General features: G+C 36.1%; 1 protein-coding gene across 1 annotated transcript; it reads left to right on the top strand.

Moving 5' to 3' along the window:
- The first annotated feature begins 16,558 nt into the window (after nt 1-16,558).
- LOC103700086 (RING-H2 finger protein ATL13-like) lies at nt 16,559-18,773 on the top strand. The gene has a single exon (XM_008782060.4). The coding sequence runs from the start codon at nt 17,152-17,154 to the stop codon at nt 18,592-18,594; it is 1,443 nt and encodes a 480-aa protein (XP_008780282.3). The 5' UTR covers nt 16,559-17,151; the 3' UTR covers nt 18,595-18,773.
- Nucleotides 18,774-19,308: the final 535 nt, after the last annotated feature.

Below are 19,308 nucleotides of genomic sequence, written 5' to 3'. Positions count from 1 at the left end.
CATTCTTTGTCTTTCGCAAAAGCGCCAACATAGCTAGACTTCGCAATGGATATAACAGACTCCGCTGTATACGACTCGGGTAGCATTCATGATCGTGTCATGGAACATTTTGTCGAGCCAGAGGTATTCGATCCTTTGGGAGTTTGTCCAAACAATCGAGCAATTACACTTGCAGTTGGTGTGAGCGCAATTGTCCTCACTGATGCTTATGGAATCAGTCACTCCGGAGGGCATCATCCTCTTTTAAAATTGGCATTGCTTTCCCCATGAATACATTTATACTTGAATGGTTTAATTTATCAGATTATCCAATGCATGCATGCAGGCTGGCATTTGCCGAAACCTAGCATGAGCCACATGCATTTTCCTCTTGAAAAATTGGCTTGCATCCATTTCACAAGAAGCCAAATATATAAAATCGCAGAAGGGCGTGGCTCATGTCGCAATTTGAGGTTTCTAACTGGCTTATTAGATGCCAAGTAACATGTAATTAAAGAAGTCATGACTCATGAGATCTAGTCAAAGGAGATAAATAAATGAAAAAGCAACGTAGAAAGTTATGCCTCAAAAGCAATTATTTATGGAACCTTGCTTAAGCCTAGGCTTTGCATTAGGCTGACACCTTGATGAAAGAGGGCCAAGTTTGGGTTGAATTCGAACCACCCTATGTAAGGCACCACAAAATGTTTGGATCAAAATTTTGACAAGAAGTCTTCAGGAGCCGGATCTTGAAGCATCAATGGCAATAAAAGCTATACCATGTCCTCAATTCAGACCACAATGTTGGGTAATCAAAGTATGAGCCATATGGGTTGATGAATCATGGAATCCCTCAACTTCACTCAAACACCCAAGGTCTCATGTGATATAACCTGTACCTGGATGAGGCGATAGTAGTTTAGGCTGGCAAGTTGGTTCGCAGTGTTTGATAGTCTAAGTAAAAGGGCATTGATTCCTCGGAAAGTCTTCTATTACTTTCTATTCAAGGACCACCTATTCCATACGCTGGCCAAATGTCAGGCATACTGGTTTGATTGGGAAGAAAAAAATATTTCTTTCAGTCCGCTCAACTCGAATATCTCTCTCTCTCTCTCAAAAAAAAAAAAAAAAAAAAAAAAGTAAAACTTAAATCTTCTTTTCTTTAATAGATGATTAAAAAACTGAAGTACATAGCCTATAGTGTGATTCGCTCTTGCACAATTTGGGTCGGATTCCTCCTATTTTTAATAGAATTCTCTTTCCTAAAATAGACATCACTAATACAAATATAATAAAAAAAATAAATTTTTTTAAAAAGAAATTTTCGACTTCTACATCAACTCTGCATTCTATCGCTTCACTTAATTCTTCTTAGATACAGAGCTACGTCCTATTAAAATCTTATTTAAAAAGAAAATTTTTAATTTGACCAACTTATTTCAAGTCCCAAACGATGTAATTTGGGTTTGATTATTAGGCGCGCCAACCCCCTAAATTGCATAGCGTCACATCGTAGATCTCGAGAAACTGCTTAATTTTTTTTTAAAAAATATATATCATCTTAATCGAACACCGTATGACTAAGCTATAGTTTTCAGAAGTTTGACCTAAGACTCAACTTTCCGATATGGTTGATCTCGTTTCTGGACCCTATCTAGTTTTACTCTGTTGCCCAGTAGATACAACCCAAGAGGGGGGTGAATTGGGTGTTTTAAAAACTTTTTGTCTGATTAAAAGAAAATACACAAGTGTATGTGCAAAAGTGAAACTAAAGTTGTAACCACAGTCAATCGCAAACACAAAGGTTTATAGTGGTTCGGAGATTCCACTGCTCCTACATCCACTCCCCAAACACCTTTGGAAATTTCCACTATAATCAGCGATTATAGTCCGGTAGTTTTGCGAGTGCACTACCCAACTCGTTGTTTTACACCGGGCTAACAACGAACCCTACAATCCGGTAGTTTTTCGAGTGAACTACCCAACTCGTTGTTTTACCCCGGGCTAACAACGAACCCTACAATCCCCCAATTTTAACTTAGGCTTGGGACACCTATCCTTTGTTCCAAGTCCCTTGACTGGAACAAGCTCAATATTCAAACGTTTTATAAAGATTTGAAAGCTCTTATGAAAGCAAATATAGCAATGAGAAACAATAAAATCGGAAGAACCCTTTTTGCCATTGGAAGCGTGGATGATGGTGGTTCTTCCGATGTGGATCACGTTGGCTTGAATGCGAGCTTTGATTGCCAAGTGGGAGTGAGTAGATGAGCACGAAATCAGATGAAGAAGGCTTGAATGCACTTGATTTCTCCTCTTTAAAGCACCAACTCCCTTGAACCTCTTCTTCTTTCTTCTCTCTTGAATGATCTTATGTTTGGCTTGTAAGAGATGTTTTAAAGGCACTTAAAAGCTCCCTTTTATAGCCCTACAAGCAATAGATCCGTTAGACACAAAAATATAGCCGTTTGAAATTCAAACAAACCTGAAAAAGTGTGTCAGTCGCGTCCCAGGCGCTCCGGAGACGTCTCCGCTTGAACGCGAGACGTCTCGGCTATATAAGAAATCTTTTGATGATGTTGGAGTCGACTCAGTACTTTACGGGGACGTCTCGGGATGTTTGCGCTTTTTGCATGGGGACGACTCCGCGACGTCGGGGACGACTCCGCAGTTTTATCACGGAAAAACAAGTCCTCTGGAATCTCCTGAGAGAGTCGACTCCGCGCTTTCTGGGGACGTCTCGAAAAGTTTGCTTTTTATGCATGGGGACGACTCCGCGTCCTTCGAAGACGACTCGTGCGCATCTCTTGAAATCAGCCTTTCTGCCGCCACTGAGAGAGTCGACTCCGCTATTGAGAGAGTCGACTCCGACCCTGCGAGACGCCTCGCCAGGTGCCGGGGACGTCTCCAAACGTGCCAATTCTTCCTATTCGTGCCGGAGACGTCTCTGGGATAAACCGGAGACGTCTCGGCTGTCCCTGATCTGTTTTCTTCATCTCAAAAATTCTTCAATAAATCCTTGAAAAATAAGGGAACTTGCCTAGACATTTCTTAACAATATTTTTAGATAAACACCTGAAATCCTCAAATAAATTGTTAATACATAGGGAATTATACTCTAGTGTTTTGTGTTCATCAAAATCCATTAGGGGGTCAACAATCTCCCCCTTTTTGATGATGACAAAACACTGAGTATATGCAAAATTCGAAATTTAAACATATACACAGTATTTGATCAGATGTACAAGTATTGTGTTTTGGTTAGAGCTAGATACAGTGTGCATAATTCAAAATAGTCAACTTTCAGTTCTATCCTTATGCATAAGTATTGATCTTAGTAGCTCTTGAGCAATTTTAGCATATCAACTGAATTTGAATCAAGTTAAGATGTAAATTAATGAAATATTGATGCTAACAACAATTAAAAACCAAATACTTTTGACTCCCCCTTTCTTTTCCAGAAGGACAATTGTCTTAAAGCCAATATTCTTCAATTTTATCTTTACATTTTGTTGATTCTAATTAAAATTTCAAGTATGAGTTTAAATTTTGCATTTTGCATTCCATATTGGTTCTACTCCCCCTTTTTGACAAAACTTGGAGTAAATGCAACACATAAAGCATTATGAGCATATACTCAGATATTTCTCCCCCTTTTTGACAACATCAAAAAGATAGTGAAACATTAAGCACAAAGATAAGAATGCTCAAGGCAATAATGTTAGAAAAAGATAAATGAGCATAGATCAGAGCCATTTCGGATAATTTTAGAGCAAATTATGATGAGAGCACATCTAATGTGATTCCAAGGATAGTTTTCAACTCAAGTGTAGATGGAATCTTTCTTAAGTTAATTCAAGAAGTACCACAAATGATATTCAAGGAAAGCACGAATGGAAATCTAACCTCTTTTCAATAATAAGTATGAGAGCTTGTTCATTTAAGATCTTTTGCCCAATATATTAAGTATTTTATCAACATGAGAGCAATTTAATTAATTTTCTGAGTATAAGATCAAAACTTATATACTTGAAAAACATATCATCATGTTGGATCATTAATTCTTAATGACTTCAAAGTTCTTTTATGATAATAAGAGCATTGGGGCACAAATACCAAAATATGTATTCATGCAATTTTTTTTTATCATTCTCCCCCTTTTTCATTAAATTAGAGGCTCTTAAGATCAACTATTTGAATTGCAATTTGGTTCATGATTGATGCATAAGATATACTAATCCAATAACAAGCCTCAAGGTGTATCATAAGGATTTTCAGATTTAAATTTCAGATGATACATATTGGAGAGCATTAGGATCACTTTTCATTTAGTATGCTTTCTCTCTCCTTTAGTTATAGATTTATGCGATTAAGTTCCATAAGATCTCTCCTTCTGAGATTTTCTTTCTCCCCCTCAATTGATCATTCCATTTAAGAGTTTAGAATTTGAAGATAATGTTCAATAAAATTGTCAATCTAAAAAAAATATATTTTCTATAAGTTTCAGCTTATTTTCATAAGACTCAATGTTTGAGATAAGACAGCCTTTATAGAACTCATCTCAAGGTATAAACTTATTATATAATTAAAGCAAGTCTTGCAATATAAGGAGGTTCATCAAAATCAATCCATAAAAATCAAGGTATGAGATACTGAATATCTAAAGCTCCCCCTCAAAAGATGCATTCTTCTTTAATCATTCTTTTCTATTGTTGAATTTCAGATTTTAGTGATAAACGTGAATAAAACTGAAATTCTATGATATCGAGAATGTAGAGTAATCTAGTATTATTCAAAATTTGTAGCAATTACTCTTTCTAATCCTTCAAGAACAAGTTATGCTTTCTCTTAATCTTAGAGAAAATGTATAGAAATATTAATCAGAAAATGATTCATTTGAAGCTCAGTTTCTTTCAAAAGCATTTACATTTTCTTTTTTTTAGACTCGTTTGAGTGAGCTGAAATATTTCTAGCTTTAAGATCATTCACTCTATATATATTCTTATGGAAGTCTTTAAAAATGTAGGAGAGAAAAACATATAGATTACCATTGGGGTATATATATTTATAGAGCTCAATTTCTTAATCACAATTTTTCAGCAATGTATACATGAAACACAATAAATTTTTTAATATCAAAATAAAGTCATATATTTAGAAATTTTTGTTTGCAATCAAGATCATCGAAAGACACATCATTTGGACCAATATTAGTACATGCTAAAGATAAGAAATGATATGTTTCTGATGCGTATCGGAGCAATCAACCAAGGCATCAAGATTAGTTCTGTTTTTCTTACATTAAGATTTTATTTAGAAATCATATTGAGTTTAAGCTTTTATACAAAATCAGATTTTGAATTTCATAAAGATTTTCAATAAAGGCTTTCGAAGTCATAATTTAAGATATGTATCTTCCACATTGTAGCTCATCTTAAATCATTACGATTGAAAACACATATTTCAAACATATAAGAGCATATTCAGAATATTTGTATTTATGTTGAGTTTTGGTATGAGTTAGAACATTATATACTAAAGTCATTGCCTAAATAGAGATATCCTTCTCTTCTCCTTTTTACAAATTTATTCAACTTTCAGATTTTGACGATGATTGTGTACGACAAATCTGAAATTTTTTTTTAATATTACCAAACAAAAATTTTATGTAGTATTCCAAACATTCAATCAAATTGTCCAAGCATGGAGCATTACAAAATATTGAGAACTCATAATTCAAGACATCATGCCACATGCAAAATATATTATGTGTTAAGTCATGCATTAAAATAATAAGAAAAAGAATGTCAAGGATCAAAATCAATTCTTTTCAAATAAACTTTCCCTATTTAAATATAATTTTGCACTGATTTCATCCTTGAAATGTGTTTTCAAGTGATTAAAGCTTGACTTGATTCTTCTTATATACTTTCATTTACTTTGTCATTCATTTTTACTTTCTTATGCTCTATACTCTATTTGCTCCCTATCCGGTGGAGTTGGAAGGGGCACGAGGTACTACCACTAGCCTCCCTCTTGTGCCGTCCCTAATATGCCCTACACCGAATAGTTGGGTCAAATAGTGCCGGGTACTACCACTAGCCTCCCCATTGGCACCATCCCTATGATGAGCAATATAGAAAGGTTAAAATATTTACTTTAAACTCTCCCTCTATTTAAGTATAATTCATTACGGATTTTATCCTTCCAAAAGAATGCTCATACAAGTCTTACAAATGTGCTGAATATATTACGCTTGTTTTGCTTTTTCTTAAGATTGGAGTATTTGCCTTTACTTAGATTTTACTTCTCTTGAATAATATCCATTATCTTTTCTTTATCTCTCTTTCTTTTTGTTATTCTCAAGTAATTTACTTGAAAGAGCAGAATAAAGAAATAATCAAATGTATCATATAGAGGTATATCATGCAAACACATTTTCATTATGCTCAAAAATTCATAGCTTCTCACAAGTCATTTTAAATCAAAATTTTAAGCATAAACTTGTGTAGTTCATGGTTATGACATAGGTAAAGATATATTTTAGTTTGGGCAAACCATGAAACAATTTCTAAAAGCACAAGTCAATCAATACATATATAGACATGATATCAAGAAATTAATAATTAAAGACTTTAATCATGCCATAGTAAGATTTAAGTTAATGACTTTGCTCAGCTAATTTATGAGAGAGGTATCTAAAATTACCGAATCATTCTGCATTCTTCAAGTCAAATACCTACTAGATTTCTTATGTGTAGCCTTTTGGCTGAAGAAAGTCCTCTCTCTTGTTTGCATGTGAATGTTGATTGTACCTTTTATGGAGGTGTCCTTCAAGTTGAAATCTCTCATTTTCTTGCTCAAGGATCCTGCAAACTCCTTTTCTTTCTTGAAAGAAAGTCATTAGTTTCTTCAAGATACAAAACATTCATCTACCATATTTTTAACTAGATGACTCAATACAAGATATGACACTAGTTGAATGTTGAGTCACTTTACTCAAGAGATTGCCTAAGTACAAGCAAGCACATATCACTTGAACTATAGAGATAGTTTCATTAACCAAGATGGTTCAAGGACAAGCATGTGAGGCAATAGGAAGATTTATCAAGGTCAAATCAATTTCTTATTTTCAAGATCAATTTAGTTTAGATTTTATTTGCTTAAGATAATTATCAATAAGATACGCTAGCTAAGTTTTAATCAACTTATCTTAAACAGTTGTTTCTATCAAAATTCAGATTATGGTTTATTTGTTATCAATAAATTATGATTCATTAGAGTTAGTTTGAAATCTTGCACATAATGAGCATACAATCTGGTCTACTAGCTGTATAATAAAATAAGTATTCTATCATGCTTCAATACAGCTTTAAGAATAATAGATCTACCTTGCTCATTCTTTTGAAATTCTAGAAGATGAGGTCACAGAATACCTTCTTCATGCCAATCTTCTATGAGAGTTTTCTTGTGGACTAACTTTGGTCAATGAAGATCCTCTTTCTTGTTTCTCTTAATTTGGAGTTTGAGAGAAGATGTTAATTCATTCATCATATATTTTTCAAACTCACCTTGTATGAGCTTAGTAAAATCTTCATATAAATCCTCGTTTGTAGAACCAAAAAGTGATATCATCAATGTATACTTTGAGCAAATAAGATATCACAAATTCTTCTTTTTAATGCATAGATTTATCACTATTACTTTCTATCAAAAAGTTACTCAAACTTTTATGTCATGTATATTGGTGCATGTTCCAAATCACATATTGCTTTATCATATTTGTAATGAGTGTTTTCTACACATTCATTTGACAGACTATAAAGCTCATGAAGCAAGCAAATGATAATGGTGATCTTTACTTCTAATCATGCAAGAATTTCATCAAGATCTAATTCATCTTTTCTTGATTGAATCTTTTAGTAGTCACCAATTTTTCTTCATTAAGTGCATTTCTGAAAACTCGATTTGGTTCTAATTATTAACAAGTTTTCAGATTTTATTGACAAGATTTCAAATTCTCTTTCTTTTAAAAATGATTTAGTTTAACTTGACCAATTCTAATCTTGTTCATTGTTCTTAAGGTATTTTAGTTTTAGATTGTTATATGTAAGAAAAAAGATCAACATATACATATATAATCTGATTTTAGTGACTTGATGAAAGATCATTAGTCTCATAAAATGAATTGATATTTCTACAACTAGGATCTTTTCATTGAATATTCTATATGCATTGCTTGATGAATGATACCCAAAGATAGAAGTATCTTTATCAGATTTGGCATTATTTTCATAAGAACATATCAAGCATAACATGTACGACTGAAAAATATGAAAGATATGCAATAGTTCATTTTCTATTTTTCACAAGATCAAATGGAGTTTTCATCAAAAATAGACCTAATAGAAACCATATATATGACAAGCAATGATGATAGCTTTTAACAAAAAAAAAAGTTTTAAGTAGATGACTATCATACAACATTGCCTTTTTCATTTCTTCAAGGATTCTATTAATCCTATTTTACTTATGGTGTTCTTGGTGCAGAAGCAATTGTATTCAATATTATTTTCTATGCACAACTTAATACAAAATTGGTTTTCAAAACTATGCCATGATACTTCGTTATTTTCATAGTTTGCAAACCTTTTTCATTTGAACACTTTTTGTGAGTTTGTGCCAATGTAGAAAATATTTCAATTTGAGTGCCAAGAACAAAGCTAATGTAAGCTTTTGAAAACTTAGTGTTGGAAACAACATCTTTAGATTTAGAGATTGGTTTTTGTTTGTTTCCTTAGTTAATATGTATAGCAAACTTTGACCTTGCAAAAGATAATCTAAGTAAACCAATGACAAGATCTTTTGAGATTAAGTACATACTAGCATGAGTTGATTTTATATCCCAAGGATGGTTTCTTTAATCTTGGTATTCATAGTGCATATATTCAAAGGCATACCAAGTGCACATTTTCATATTTATGATCGATAAACAATAATGCCATGGATAAAAACTCTCAATCAAGCATATAGAGAATTCATAGAGTTATTCTTAGCAACTTATCCAATAGTGAGTAAATCATACTATAAAATGAAGTGATTTGATTATATTTTCAAAAGTATTTTCCATATCACAAAGTTGATCAATACTTGCAATTCATATTTTAATCAAATACTAAAGCAAAAATAATGATGAGATGCAAGGGTTACTGATTTCATTATTATTATTTTTAATTACTTTTCATAAGTATATTTTAAGTTTCAATTTTTTTTTTGACGTGTGTCTAGAACACCCATTTGTATGAAAGTTCTATTTGTTTCATGGGTATCTTGGCACACCTACATCTATATCCTCATATTTTCATTTTGGGTACCCAAGCTTGCTTGGGTCCTTGAGAGTTAGGACATATGGTTCCTTTTGGAACCCAAATTTGTTTAATTGTAATAACTTTACCACTTGATTTAATTATATTAGAACGATAGGTAAAGTTGTTATGTCCATTCTTTTCATGTTTGAAATAAGTTATCTTATTTAATGGTTTGCTTGATGCATTGATAACCTTTTTCTCTAGAGATTTATTGTTAAGTAAAGGAGTCAAGCCAAGTTTTGGTTTATCATAAGCAACATATTGGCTTTCAAACATCATTTTTAATCGTTCTGAACTTACAGTAAATTTGTTAATAAAAGATTTTATTGATTAATTTCTTTACTTAAGTTTTGATTTGTTTTGATTAAGCTATGATTTTTCTGAATCAATTCTTCTGAAATTAACCCTAAGCTTTTATATTCAGAATTTAATTTGTCATGTATTTCAGCAATAGAATTTTTTTCTTTTGAAATTTCCAAATTAAGCTTTTTAAGATTTTTATTTTTCATAGCTAATTCTTTACATTCACCATACAAATCATGAAAAGCATTTAAAAGTTCATCATAAGAAAATTCTTCTTGAAAATCATTTGATGTAAAAGTAGATTCAGATTTTACCTTATCTTCTTGTGCCATAAAGCAAAAGTTAGTCACCTCTTGTAGTTCTTTGGAGCTAAAATCATCGTTGTTGCTCCTAGCTTTCATTTTCTTGCTTGACTCTTCCTTGGTCAAAACTTTCTTCCTTTTTATCTCTTTCTTTCTTTCTTCTTGCTTCCTCTTCTTCTCTGTCTTTAGGAAGCTTTTGAATCTTTCGGTGTTCGGGAATGGATCCTTGTTTCCATTACCGAACTCTTTATTTTTTGAACTGATCTGTCTTTCAGACTGTTCTTCTCTAGGAGTTGACTCGTACAAATTGGGAGTCGACTCGGCTAATGTGGAAGATTCTGCAATCTCATTGTTAGTACGCAATTGAAGCACATATGAGCTAATCTGAGATTTATCATAAATAATTGTTAAAGTATCCCAGATTTCTTTAGCAGATAAGCATGCAGAAATCTTATGAAATATAGATTCATGGATAGCACAATATAGAAAGTTCATGGCGTTAGCATTCAATTGTGCTAACTCTTTTTCATTGACATTTTGAGAGAGTGTGTGAGGTCCATCTATAATGATATTCCATATTCTATAATTTTGTGATTGAACAAAAATTTTCATTCTAGCTTTCCATTGAATATAATATGTTCCATCAAACAGTGGAGGTCTGTTTATGGAAAGTCCCTCGGCAAATAATATGTTATGTAGGGTTGTCATAATCTTTAGCTCTAGTCGGTTAAGACTATAATTAATAGAAGAGCACCTGCTCTGATACCACTTGTTGCCCAGTAGATACAACCCAAGAGGGGGGTGAATTGGGTGTTTTAAAAACTTTTTGTCTGATTAAAAGAAAATACACAAGTGTATGTGCAAAAGTGAAACTAAAGTTGTAACCACAGTCAATCGCAAACACAAAGGTTTATAGTGGTTCGGAGATTCCACTGCTCCTACATCCACTCCCCAAACACCTTTGGGAATTTCCACTATAATCAGCGATTATAGTCCGGTAGTTTTGCGAGTGCACTACCCAACTCGTTGTTTTACACCGGGCTAACAACGAACCCTACAATCCGGTAGTTTTTCGAGTGAACTACCCAACTCGTTGTTTTACCCCGGGCTAACAACGAACCCTACAATCCCCCAATTTTAACTTAGGCTTGGGACACCTATCCTTTGTTCCAAGTCCCTTGACTGGAACAAGCTCAATATTCAAACGTTTTACAAAGATTTGAAAGCTCTTATGAAAGCAAATATAGCAATGAGAAACAATAAAATCGGAAGAACCCTTTTTGCCGTTGGAAGCGTGGATGATGGTGGTTCTTCCGATGTGGATCACGTTGGCTTGAATGCGAGCTTTGATTGCCAAGTGGGAGTGAGTAGATGAGCACGAAATCAGATGAAGAAGGCTTGAATGCACTTGATTTCTCCTCTTTAAAGCACCAACTCCCTTGAACCTCTTCTTCTTTTTTTTTTTTTTTTTTTGATAAAAACGGCATTTCATATAGCTCTAACTTGAGTACATCCAGCCATATCAAAGGAAAGTAAAGCATACAGGGAAGGAGGAATATCTCCTATAGATGTCCAAGTGACCTCTCCAGAATGCCGGGCAACAAAAGAGGCAACCCAGTTTGCTGCACTGTTTGCCTCTCGGAAAACATGTAACGCCCGGAAATCACTCGCCTCCTGCGCCAATCTCCGAATCTCACTAATCAGAGGGTGCCCATCACCATATGTGTCCACTCCCCGAATCCACTCTATCACTACAGAGGAGTCCCCCTCAAGGCATATATGCTCAGCACGAAGTACTCGCCTCGCATAGGATATCCCCTCCCAGGCTGCCCGCAGCTCCGCACCGACAACGGTGAGTCCCGGCGCACAGCGGCCACCAGCAGCTATCAGACCACCCAGATGGTCTCTGATGATAAAACCAACTCCTCCAAACACCCCGTCCACCGACATACTACCATCACCTCTTCTTCTTTCTTCTCTCTTGAATGATCTTATGTTTGGCTTGTAAGAGATGTTTTAAAGGTACTTAAAAGCTCCCTTTTATAGCCCTACAAGCAATAGATCCGTTAGACACAAAAATATAGCCGTTTGAAATTCAAACAAACCTGAAAAAGTGTGTCAGTCGCGTCCCAGGCGCTCCGGAGACGTCTCCGCTTGAACGCGAGACGTCTCGGCTATATAAGAAATCTTTTGACGATGTTGGAATCGACTCGGTACTTTACGGGGACGTCTCGGGATGTTTGCGCTTTTTGCATGGGGACGACTCCGCGACGTCGGGGACGACTCCGCAGTTTTATCACGGAAAAACAAGTCCTCTGGAATCTCCTGAGAGAGTCGACTCCGCGCTTTCTGGGGACGTCTCGGAAAGTTTGCTTTTTATGCGTGGGGACGACTCCGCGTCCTTCGGAGACGACTCGCGCGTATCTCTTGAAATCAGCCTTTCTGCCGCCACTGAGAGAGTCGACTCCGCTACTGAGAGAGTCGACTCCGACCCTGCGAGACGCCTCGCCAGGTGCCGGGGACGTCTCCAAACGTGCCAATTCTTCCTATTCGTGCCGGAGACGTCTCTGGGATAAACCGGAGACGTCTCGGCTGTCCCTGATCTGTTTTCTTCATCTCAAAAATTCTTCAATAAATCCTTGAAAAATAAGGAAACTTGCCTAGACATTTCTTAACAATATTTTTAGATAAACACCTGAAATCCTCAAATAAATTGTTAATACATAGGGAATTATACTCTAGTGTTTTGTGTTCATCAAAATCCATTAGGGGGTCAACATACTCGTAGTGGCCAATATTATCCGCATCGAGTCAGGGTATCCTCTTAGGTTTGAGGATCCTTCTGGACCGCACATCCATGCATTGATTATTGGATGAACACCATAAACTCAGGATCACCCTCTCAACTCGTTTGGTGTGGCCACGGAGAAGCTGTCGAGCTGGTCAATTTCTTGGAGGCCTTGTCATGAAGAGAGTGGTAGCTGCACAAGCTGTGTGGACATTGCATTCACCAGAAGTGATGTATTTTAGAATGATTAAATGCAGAAATATGGTAGATGACGAAGATAGGGTGTCTATTTCATTTCACTTTCTCACAATTGATGATGATGGCTTTTACTTGATCTTTGCATGCATTCACACATGAAGTTGTTAGTTGTTGCAAATTCAGTGCCCAGATACAAAACTAAGGGCCACAGATCCAAATCTGGAATTGAAGATGAGAAGGACAGTTACCCATGCTTGGTTTTAATATGTAGGTGTGACTGAAATCTAGCTAATCTGGGACCATATGGCGATTCTTGGATTATCCATGCTGGCTTTTCACAACTCTAATTTTGGAGAAACATTTTATTAACCCCCAATACAAGAGATCTAAATCTGAACAATATAAGTTCCTAAATCTATATACTAATGTGGAATCAAAATTTGGATATTATCATCTCATGGTAGTGTAAATCATGCAACGAAATTCAGTTTTGATGATCTTTCTCACTTCCAATTATTGGAGGCGACTTGCATATTAAACTTTTTCCTTTAGGATGGATATGTTTTAGATCATTGATGCCTGCCTAGTGTAGGTGGAAGAGGATCTTACAGTAAGCAGTTTTGGGCTTGACTGCTGGTATAAAAAACTTCATAAAAGATCATGAAAAATTTAAAATGAACATGACAAACGGAAATGATTTGAACAAAAGCTAGTTTATAGTTTCAGACAAAAAATTGAAAAAAAAAATCATTATAGAGAATTGACCTTTATAGACCAAACAAGGAGCTGGTCTAATGAGGATTTGACAGGACTTAATTATGTTTTCATTAATTAATTTCTGCAAACAGTCTGGGATAGCAAAGCTTGTTGACATGTCATATAGTTTATTGCTCCCAACTTGTCTCAAAGCAAGTTCTGAGATGAGATCTTCTTGGTATTCTAAAACACATAATTCTTAATTTTACTCTTCTCCCCAGCCCATGGCAACCATTTGGGTGTCCTTTATACACTCGTACTTGGTTAATATGATGTCGCTACTTAATTATGGTAAGAATTTTGATTTTTTATGTACATACCCTCATAAATATTGAAATTTACGTAAATATCCTTTCAAAATTGATACTTGCATGTAGACTATCATAAATTATTATTTTGTATGTATATTCTTCTTTTCTTTTTTTTTTTTACATATCTACCCATGCTATCTAACGCTATTAACAAGTTAGCAGTTTAAAATTGAAATGACGAAAATACCGTTAATGGGTAAACATGCAAAAAGAAACGTTTATAAGGGTATATATGCAAATAGCAACCTAAGAAGGTATTCATGCAATTTCATATATTTAGGAGGTATGCACGTAAAAAAATTCTTAAATTTTTGCATAAATATCCTTCTAAATATAAGAATTTACATGAATGCCCTCCAAATTGATATTTACGTGTAAGCCCTCTGAAAACACTGTTTTTGTATGAATATTTTTGACATAGCGACTCAGCTACCGTAATTAGCTAAAATTATATTTATTTAAATTAAAAATTAATTAAAATTATGAAAGTATCTTTTTATTTTTGAAGCGAGTAACAGGTTAACATGTCTTACTGGAAACTAATATCTCTATCTCCTTGAAGAAATTTTTCGATCTCTCTCGATCCTCTTTTTTACTTCTCTGTTTAAAATCAAAATTATTTCCTCAACTTCCTTCTTCACCATAGACAACCATTCATTGTTTTCTTTTCTATATGAAGATGGTTAGATCCTCTTTTTAGTTTGATAACTTATTTTTAAAAAAGCACTGTGAGAGATTTGCAATATTTATCTTTTAGAGTTAAAAATTTTTTCATATGCAGGCTGGTGGCTGATTTAAAATTACAGGACAAGATGACTGCCATACATCAGATCTTTTCTTCTTCTGAAAATTGAAGCTCTAAAGAAAAGTAGGCTTAAGGTACATAATGTAAGGGATGGCCTTCTACCACATGGCCACGGAGGTAATTAATAAGTCTGAAGGGTTTAAAGTCCTTCAATAATTTTATTTCAGATGATTAATATTGTTCTTCCACCCATGAGCATAGCAATAGTAAGAAAGCTTGATCATTGTAATCTAAGAGATTTTAATTATTTTCTATATTGTAATACACACCCTCATATATGCATCTATAATAATAAATATTATAAGCTATATTTCAATGAAATAAGATATAATGGTTGATATAAATGAAGAAGAATAAAGTAGAATAATTTCATGATTACTGAAAGAACTTCCATAACTTTTTTTGTTATCTAATTGTCGAATCAATCTTTTTCTTAAGCAATATTTTTATAAAAAATATTGAGGAGTAGGCAGTAAATAAATATAAGTGTTAAAACAGGTTGAAATAGAAAAAAATAAAATAAAATACTTTTTTTATGTAAACCCTCCTAAATAAATGAAATTGCATGAATACTCTCACAACGTGTTATTTGCATATATACCCTTATCAAATTTTTTTTTTTTGCATATTTACCCATTAAAGATATTTTAATTATTTTTAATTTTAAACCATTAATTTCTTAACAGTGCTAGATGGTATGGACATATATACAAGAAACAAAATGAGGGATATACACGCAATACAAGTATTTTATAAGGGCATGCATGAAAACATCAATTTTGAAACGACATTCATGCAAATTTCAATATTTACATACAAAAAACTCTAAAAATTATTATTTTTTATAAGTAGGGAGGAGACCATCAAATTCTATTAAAATCACAACAAAAAGATCGGCAAATTTTTTGCTTCCGTGAGATCTTGGGTCGGTTAGTCAAGAAAGCTGTGTAATTGATCTAATTGCGGGATCATCAAAATAAAATTTTTCATCAAGAAAGATAGCAAAGATAACTCCAATATTGTTACTAATTGTTGCATTGTTATTTTTCCCAACAAAACACTTTATTAAAAGATGCCGGTTAAAAAGAAGAACACATAAAAGAAGTATACTTTCAGACTCAAAATCATTCTAAACTATTATTCTCCACACCTAAATTTCTTCAGTTCTGCAAAACACACCTCTTTTTCAAATTGGGTGACATGAGTTTGGTGATTGTGTCCCAATCCAATTTGGCCCTTCAATTTTAAGGAAAAATGACCAAGGACTATGAGGTCAATCACAACAAGTTCTCACACACTACCAAGTAAATAAGGAATCAAAATGCAAAACTCAAAATAGAACCACCAACTTGATGCTCCAAGCTCCTGAACAAAGAAAGTCCCACTCCTACTTCTATGTGGGGCTCCACAGTCCCATTTTCCCACCATTCAAAAGTCCCATAAGGTCTTCAAGACCCCATAAAAGCAGACAGAAAGCCTATAAAACCCGCCCCTTTTGGTTTGGTCCATGGCTACCTTTTTGACAGCACGAATTGTGGGATCCCTCGCTCCATGAAACCCCGAGCCTTTTCAACGTCAAACCACCGCAATCCGTGCTTCTTCCCCCCCCCCCCCCCCCCCCCCATGGATTCCTCCCTCCCTTCCATTCCTTCACACCACCCCACATAAGCCAAAAAAAAAAAAAAAAGCGTGCCAGAGATTCTCAATATCCCCTTGGCATAGAAAAGGACTAATTTTGAGGATTAATGGGCATTGAGGTTGCTGCAAAGAACTTGGGGAAAGTCAAATAGAAGGGAAGGCGAAGCTTTGGATTTCAAACAAGTTGGGATTTCTTTAGATTCTCCTCCCGTTTTACCAATACCTCAGCATCTACTCTTACCATCTTATATCACCATTAGAGAGTAAAGACCTTGACATATGTACAAACGCCACCCATTAAATTCCATTTACCCCATCTATGTAGCTGCCCAGCTTTATTATATTGCCTTGCCTTCCCCTCCCCTTGACCCCTATCATAATTGAATTCATTTATTACTCCTTCCATTTGCTGCTATTCCAGTTGGTTCTCCACCCCCATCTCCCCTTCCTCTCCTCCCATTGACCTCGAAAAAAAGAAAAAAAATATCTTCTCCCTCCCCTGGTTGTAGTCCAGTTCCAATCCAGAAATCCCCATCCCTTGCCTGCTCTTCTTGCGTCACATCAGACAAGAGGCTCTTCATCCTTCTTTTTCTCAAAAAGATGGGATTTTGGGGTGCAAACAGGGTCTGGTGAGTCCTAATTTTTCTCATTCTCTCTCTCTCTCTCTCTCTCTCTATCTCTCTGCCTTTGTTTAGGCCAAAACATGGATTTGGTGTTGCATGAAAGGATCAAAGCCGGGGACTTTCTTTCTCCAGTCCCACTCCCATTGCCATACCTCCCACCACCACCTCCTGTTGCGCAGAGTAATTTAGATAACAAGATCAGTCCTAGCGTCCTTCTCATAATTGTCATCCTAGCAATCATCTTCTTCATCTCTGGGCTGCTCCACCTCCTGGTTAGATACCTCTTGAGACCCAGCAACAGGGACCCGGAGGACATGGACAATGTCACGGCCCTCCAAGGCCGGCTCCAGCAGCTGTTCCACCTCCATGATGCCGGGGTGGACCAGTCCTTCATCGATACCCTCCCTGTGTTCCTCTACAAGGCCATCATAGGCCTCAAGGACCCCTTCGACTGCGCCGTGTGTCTCTGCGAGTTCGAGTGCGACGACAAGCTAAGGCTGCTCCCGAAGTGCAGCCATGCCTTCCATATGGAGTGCATCGATACCTGGCTCTTGTCCCACTCTACGTGCCCTCTTTGTCGTGGGAGCCTCCTCCCCGACTTCTCCCCCAGCAACAGTTGCAGCCCTCTAGTCCTTGTTCTCGAGTCCGGGAGTGAGAGCTCCAGGGAGATTGCTCCCGATAGAGGGGAGCCTGGGAGTCATTCCCACCTTGGTTTCCTCGGAGAAGATGACTTCAGGCCTTCGTCGAACGATGCGTCGCTGAAGCAGGGGGCAGCCGTGGAAAAGGAAGAGGTGGCTGTGCCTGTTTTGGAGAATTCGGAGGCGAAGGTGGTTCCGGTGAGGCTCGGAAAGTTTCGGAACGCGGATGCTAATGGTGGCGAGGGTGAAGGTAGTAGCAGCGCTGGTGGCAATAGCAATTTGGATCAAAGGAGGTGTTTTTCCATGGGGTCCTACGAGTATGTGATGGATGAGGGCTCTGTCCTTAAAGTGGCCATCAAGCCACCCAAGAAGAGGCCGACGGTCAAGAAGCCTGGGCAGGGGCTCGCGATGTCCGAATGCGATTGCCATTCGAGGAGAGAGGGGTTTAAAGCATTCGAACCGTCTCAGAGTGTTGAAACCGGTGGTAATGGAGGTGGTATTGCGAGTCTGAACAGAAGAGAGAGCTTCTCTATTTCGAAGATATGGCTGCGTGCGAAGAGAGATCGGCCCGTCAGCGAAGACTGTTCAAGGCGGGCTCTTTCATTCCGATTGCCGTTGCCTCGGGGCGCGAGTGATGAATCAAAGATGAAGAGCAGCACCACCAGCCCGATCACAGTATCGGAATTCAGTGTTTCAGGGTGCGAGAAGAGTGGGAGCGAATTGGATTTTGATGCGGAGTTGGGGAGCTGCAACAATAGCGTAGGGTCTCGCGTGGATGAAACACCTTCGTTCGCGAGGAGGACACTGCTTTGGATAGTGGGGAGACAGAACAGGGTGGGAAACCATCTCTCATATGGATCAAACCCAGGTGTTTCTGTTGTTTAGATTACTTGTTCTTGAGATTCTTATATTTTGAAAGAAAAGATGTAGTGGAAGGGGATAAATAGAAGGCAAAGAATCATTTGAATACAGCAGTCCTTGTGTTTTTCTCTGTCTTTTCTGTTGGTTTGATGAATTCGTTTCCTCAGTTATGTATGTATTTTGGTTGGAAACTATTCCCTTCTTATGTTTTAGCCAATCTTGCATCTAAATTGGGAGAAGAAAAATGAGAAGAGAGAGAGAATCGACTAATTCATCTTGTTCTTATGAGCTAGTTCAGTTCACCACTTACCAGGGGAAATGCCCACTTATTGCTTTCGTACTTGGATCTCTTTGAAGAATATATTTTCCTCTATCTTTCACCCATTGCTTACATTCTTGAATCCCTTGCACAGTAAGATAAAAAGATAAAAAAGAACTGTGCCTGAAGAAAACTCATATAGCAGATTCTATTTTTTTATTATACCTTTTATCCTCTTCTCTTGAATCTTCCTCATTTTAAAAGAGCAAATATTCTTCACATAGCAGCATTCCTCATGCATGAAAAAGATTATCCAAGTTATTCTTTTGATTTTCCAACAATTATTTCCCATGTTTCATATACACACATAAAAATAGATAGGTGAATTGCTTTATAACCCTAAAACAGATGTTATGCTTCCTTAAATTAGACTGACAAGATTACTTGATTACCATTTATTTGCCAATCATTTGCTAAGC

The sequence above is a fragment of the Phoenix dactylifera genome, chromosome 1 (genome assembly GCF_009389715.1).
Source record: "Phoenix dactylifera cultivar Barhee BC4 chromosome 1, palm_55x_up_171113_PBpolish2nd_filt_p, whole genome shotgun sequence".
NCBI classification, from domain to species: Eukaryota; Viridiplantae; Streptophyta; class Magnoliopsida; order Arecales; family Arecaceae; genus Phoenix; species Phoenix dactylifera.
This window is presented reverse-complemented; position numbering and strand designations above follow the sequence as displayed.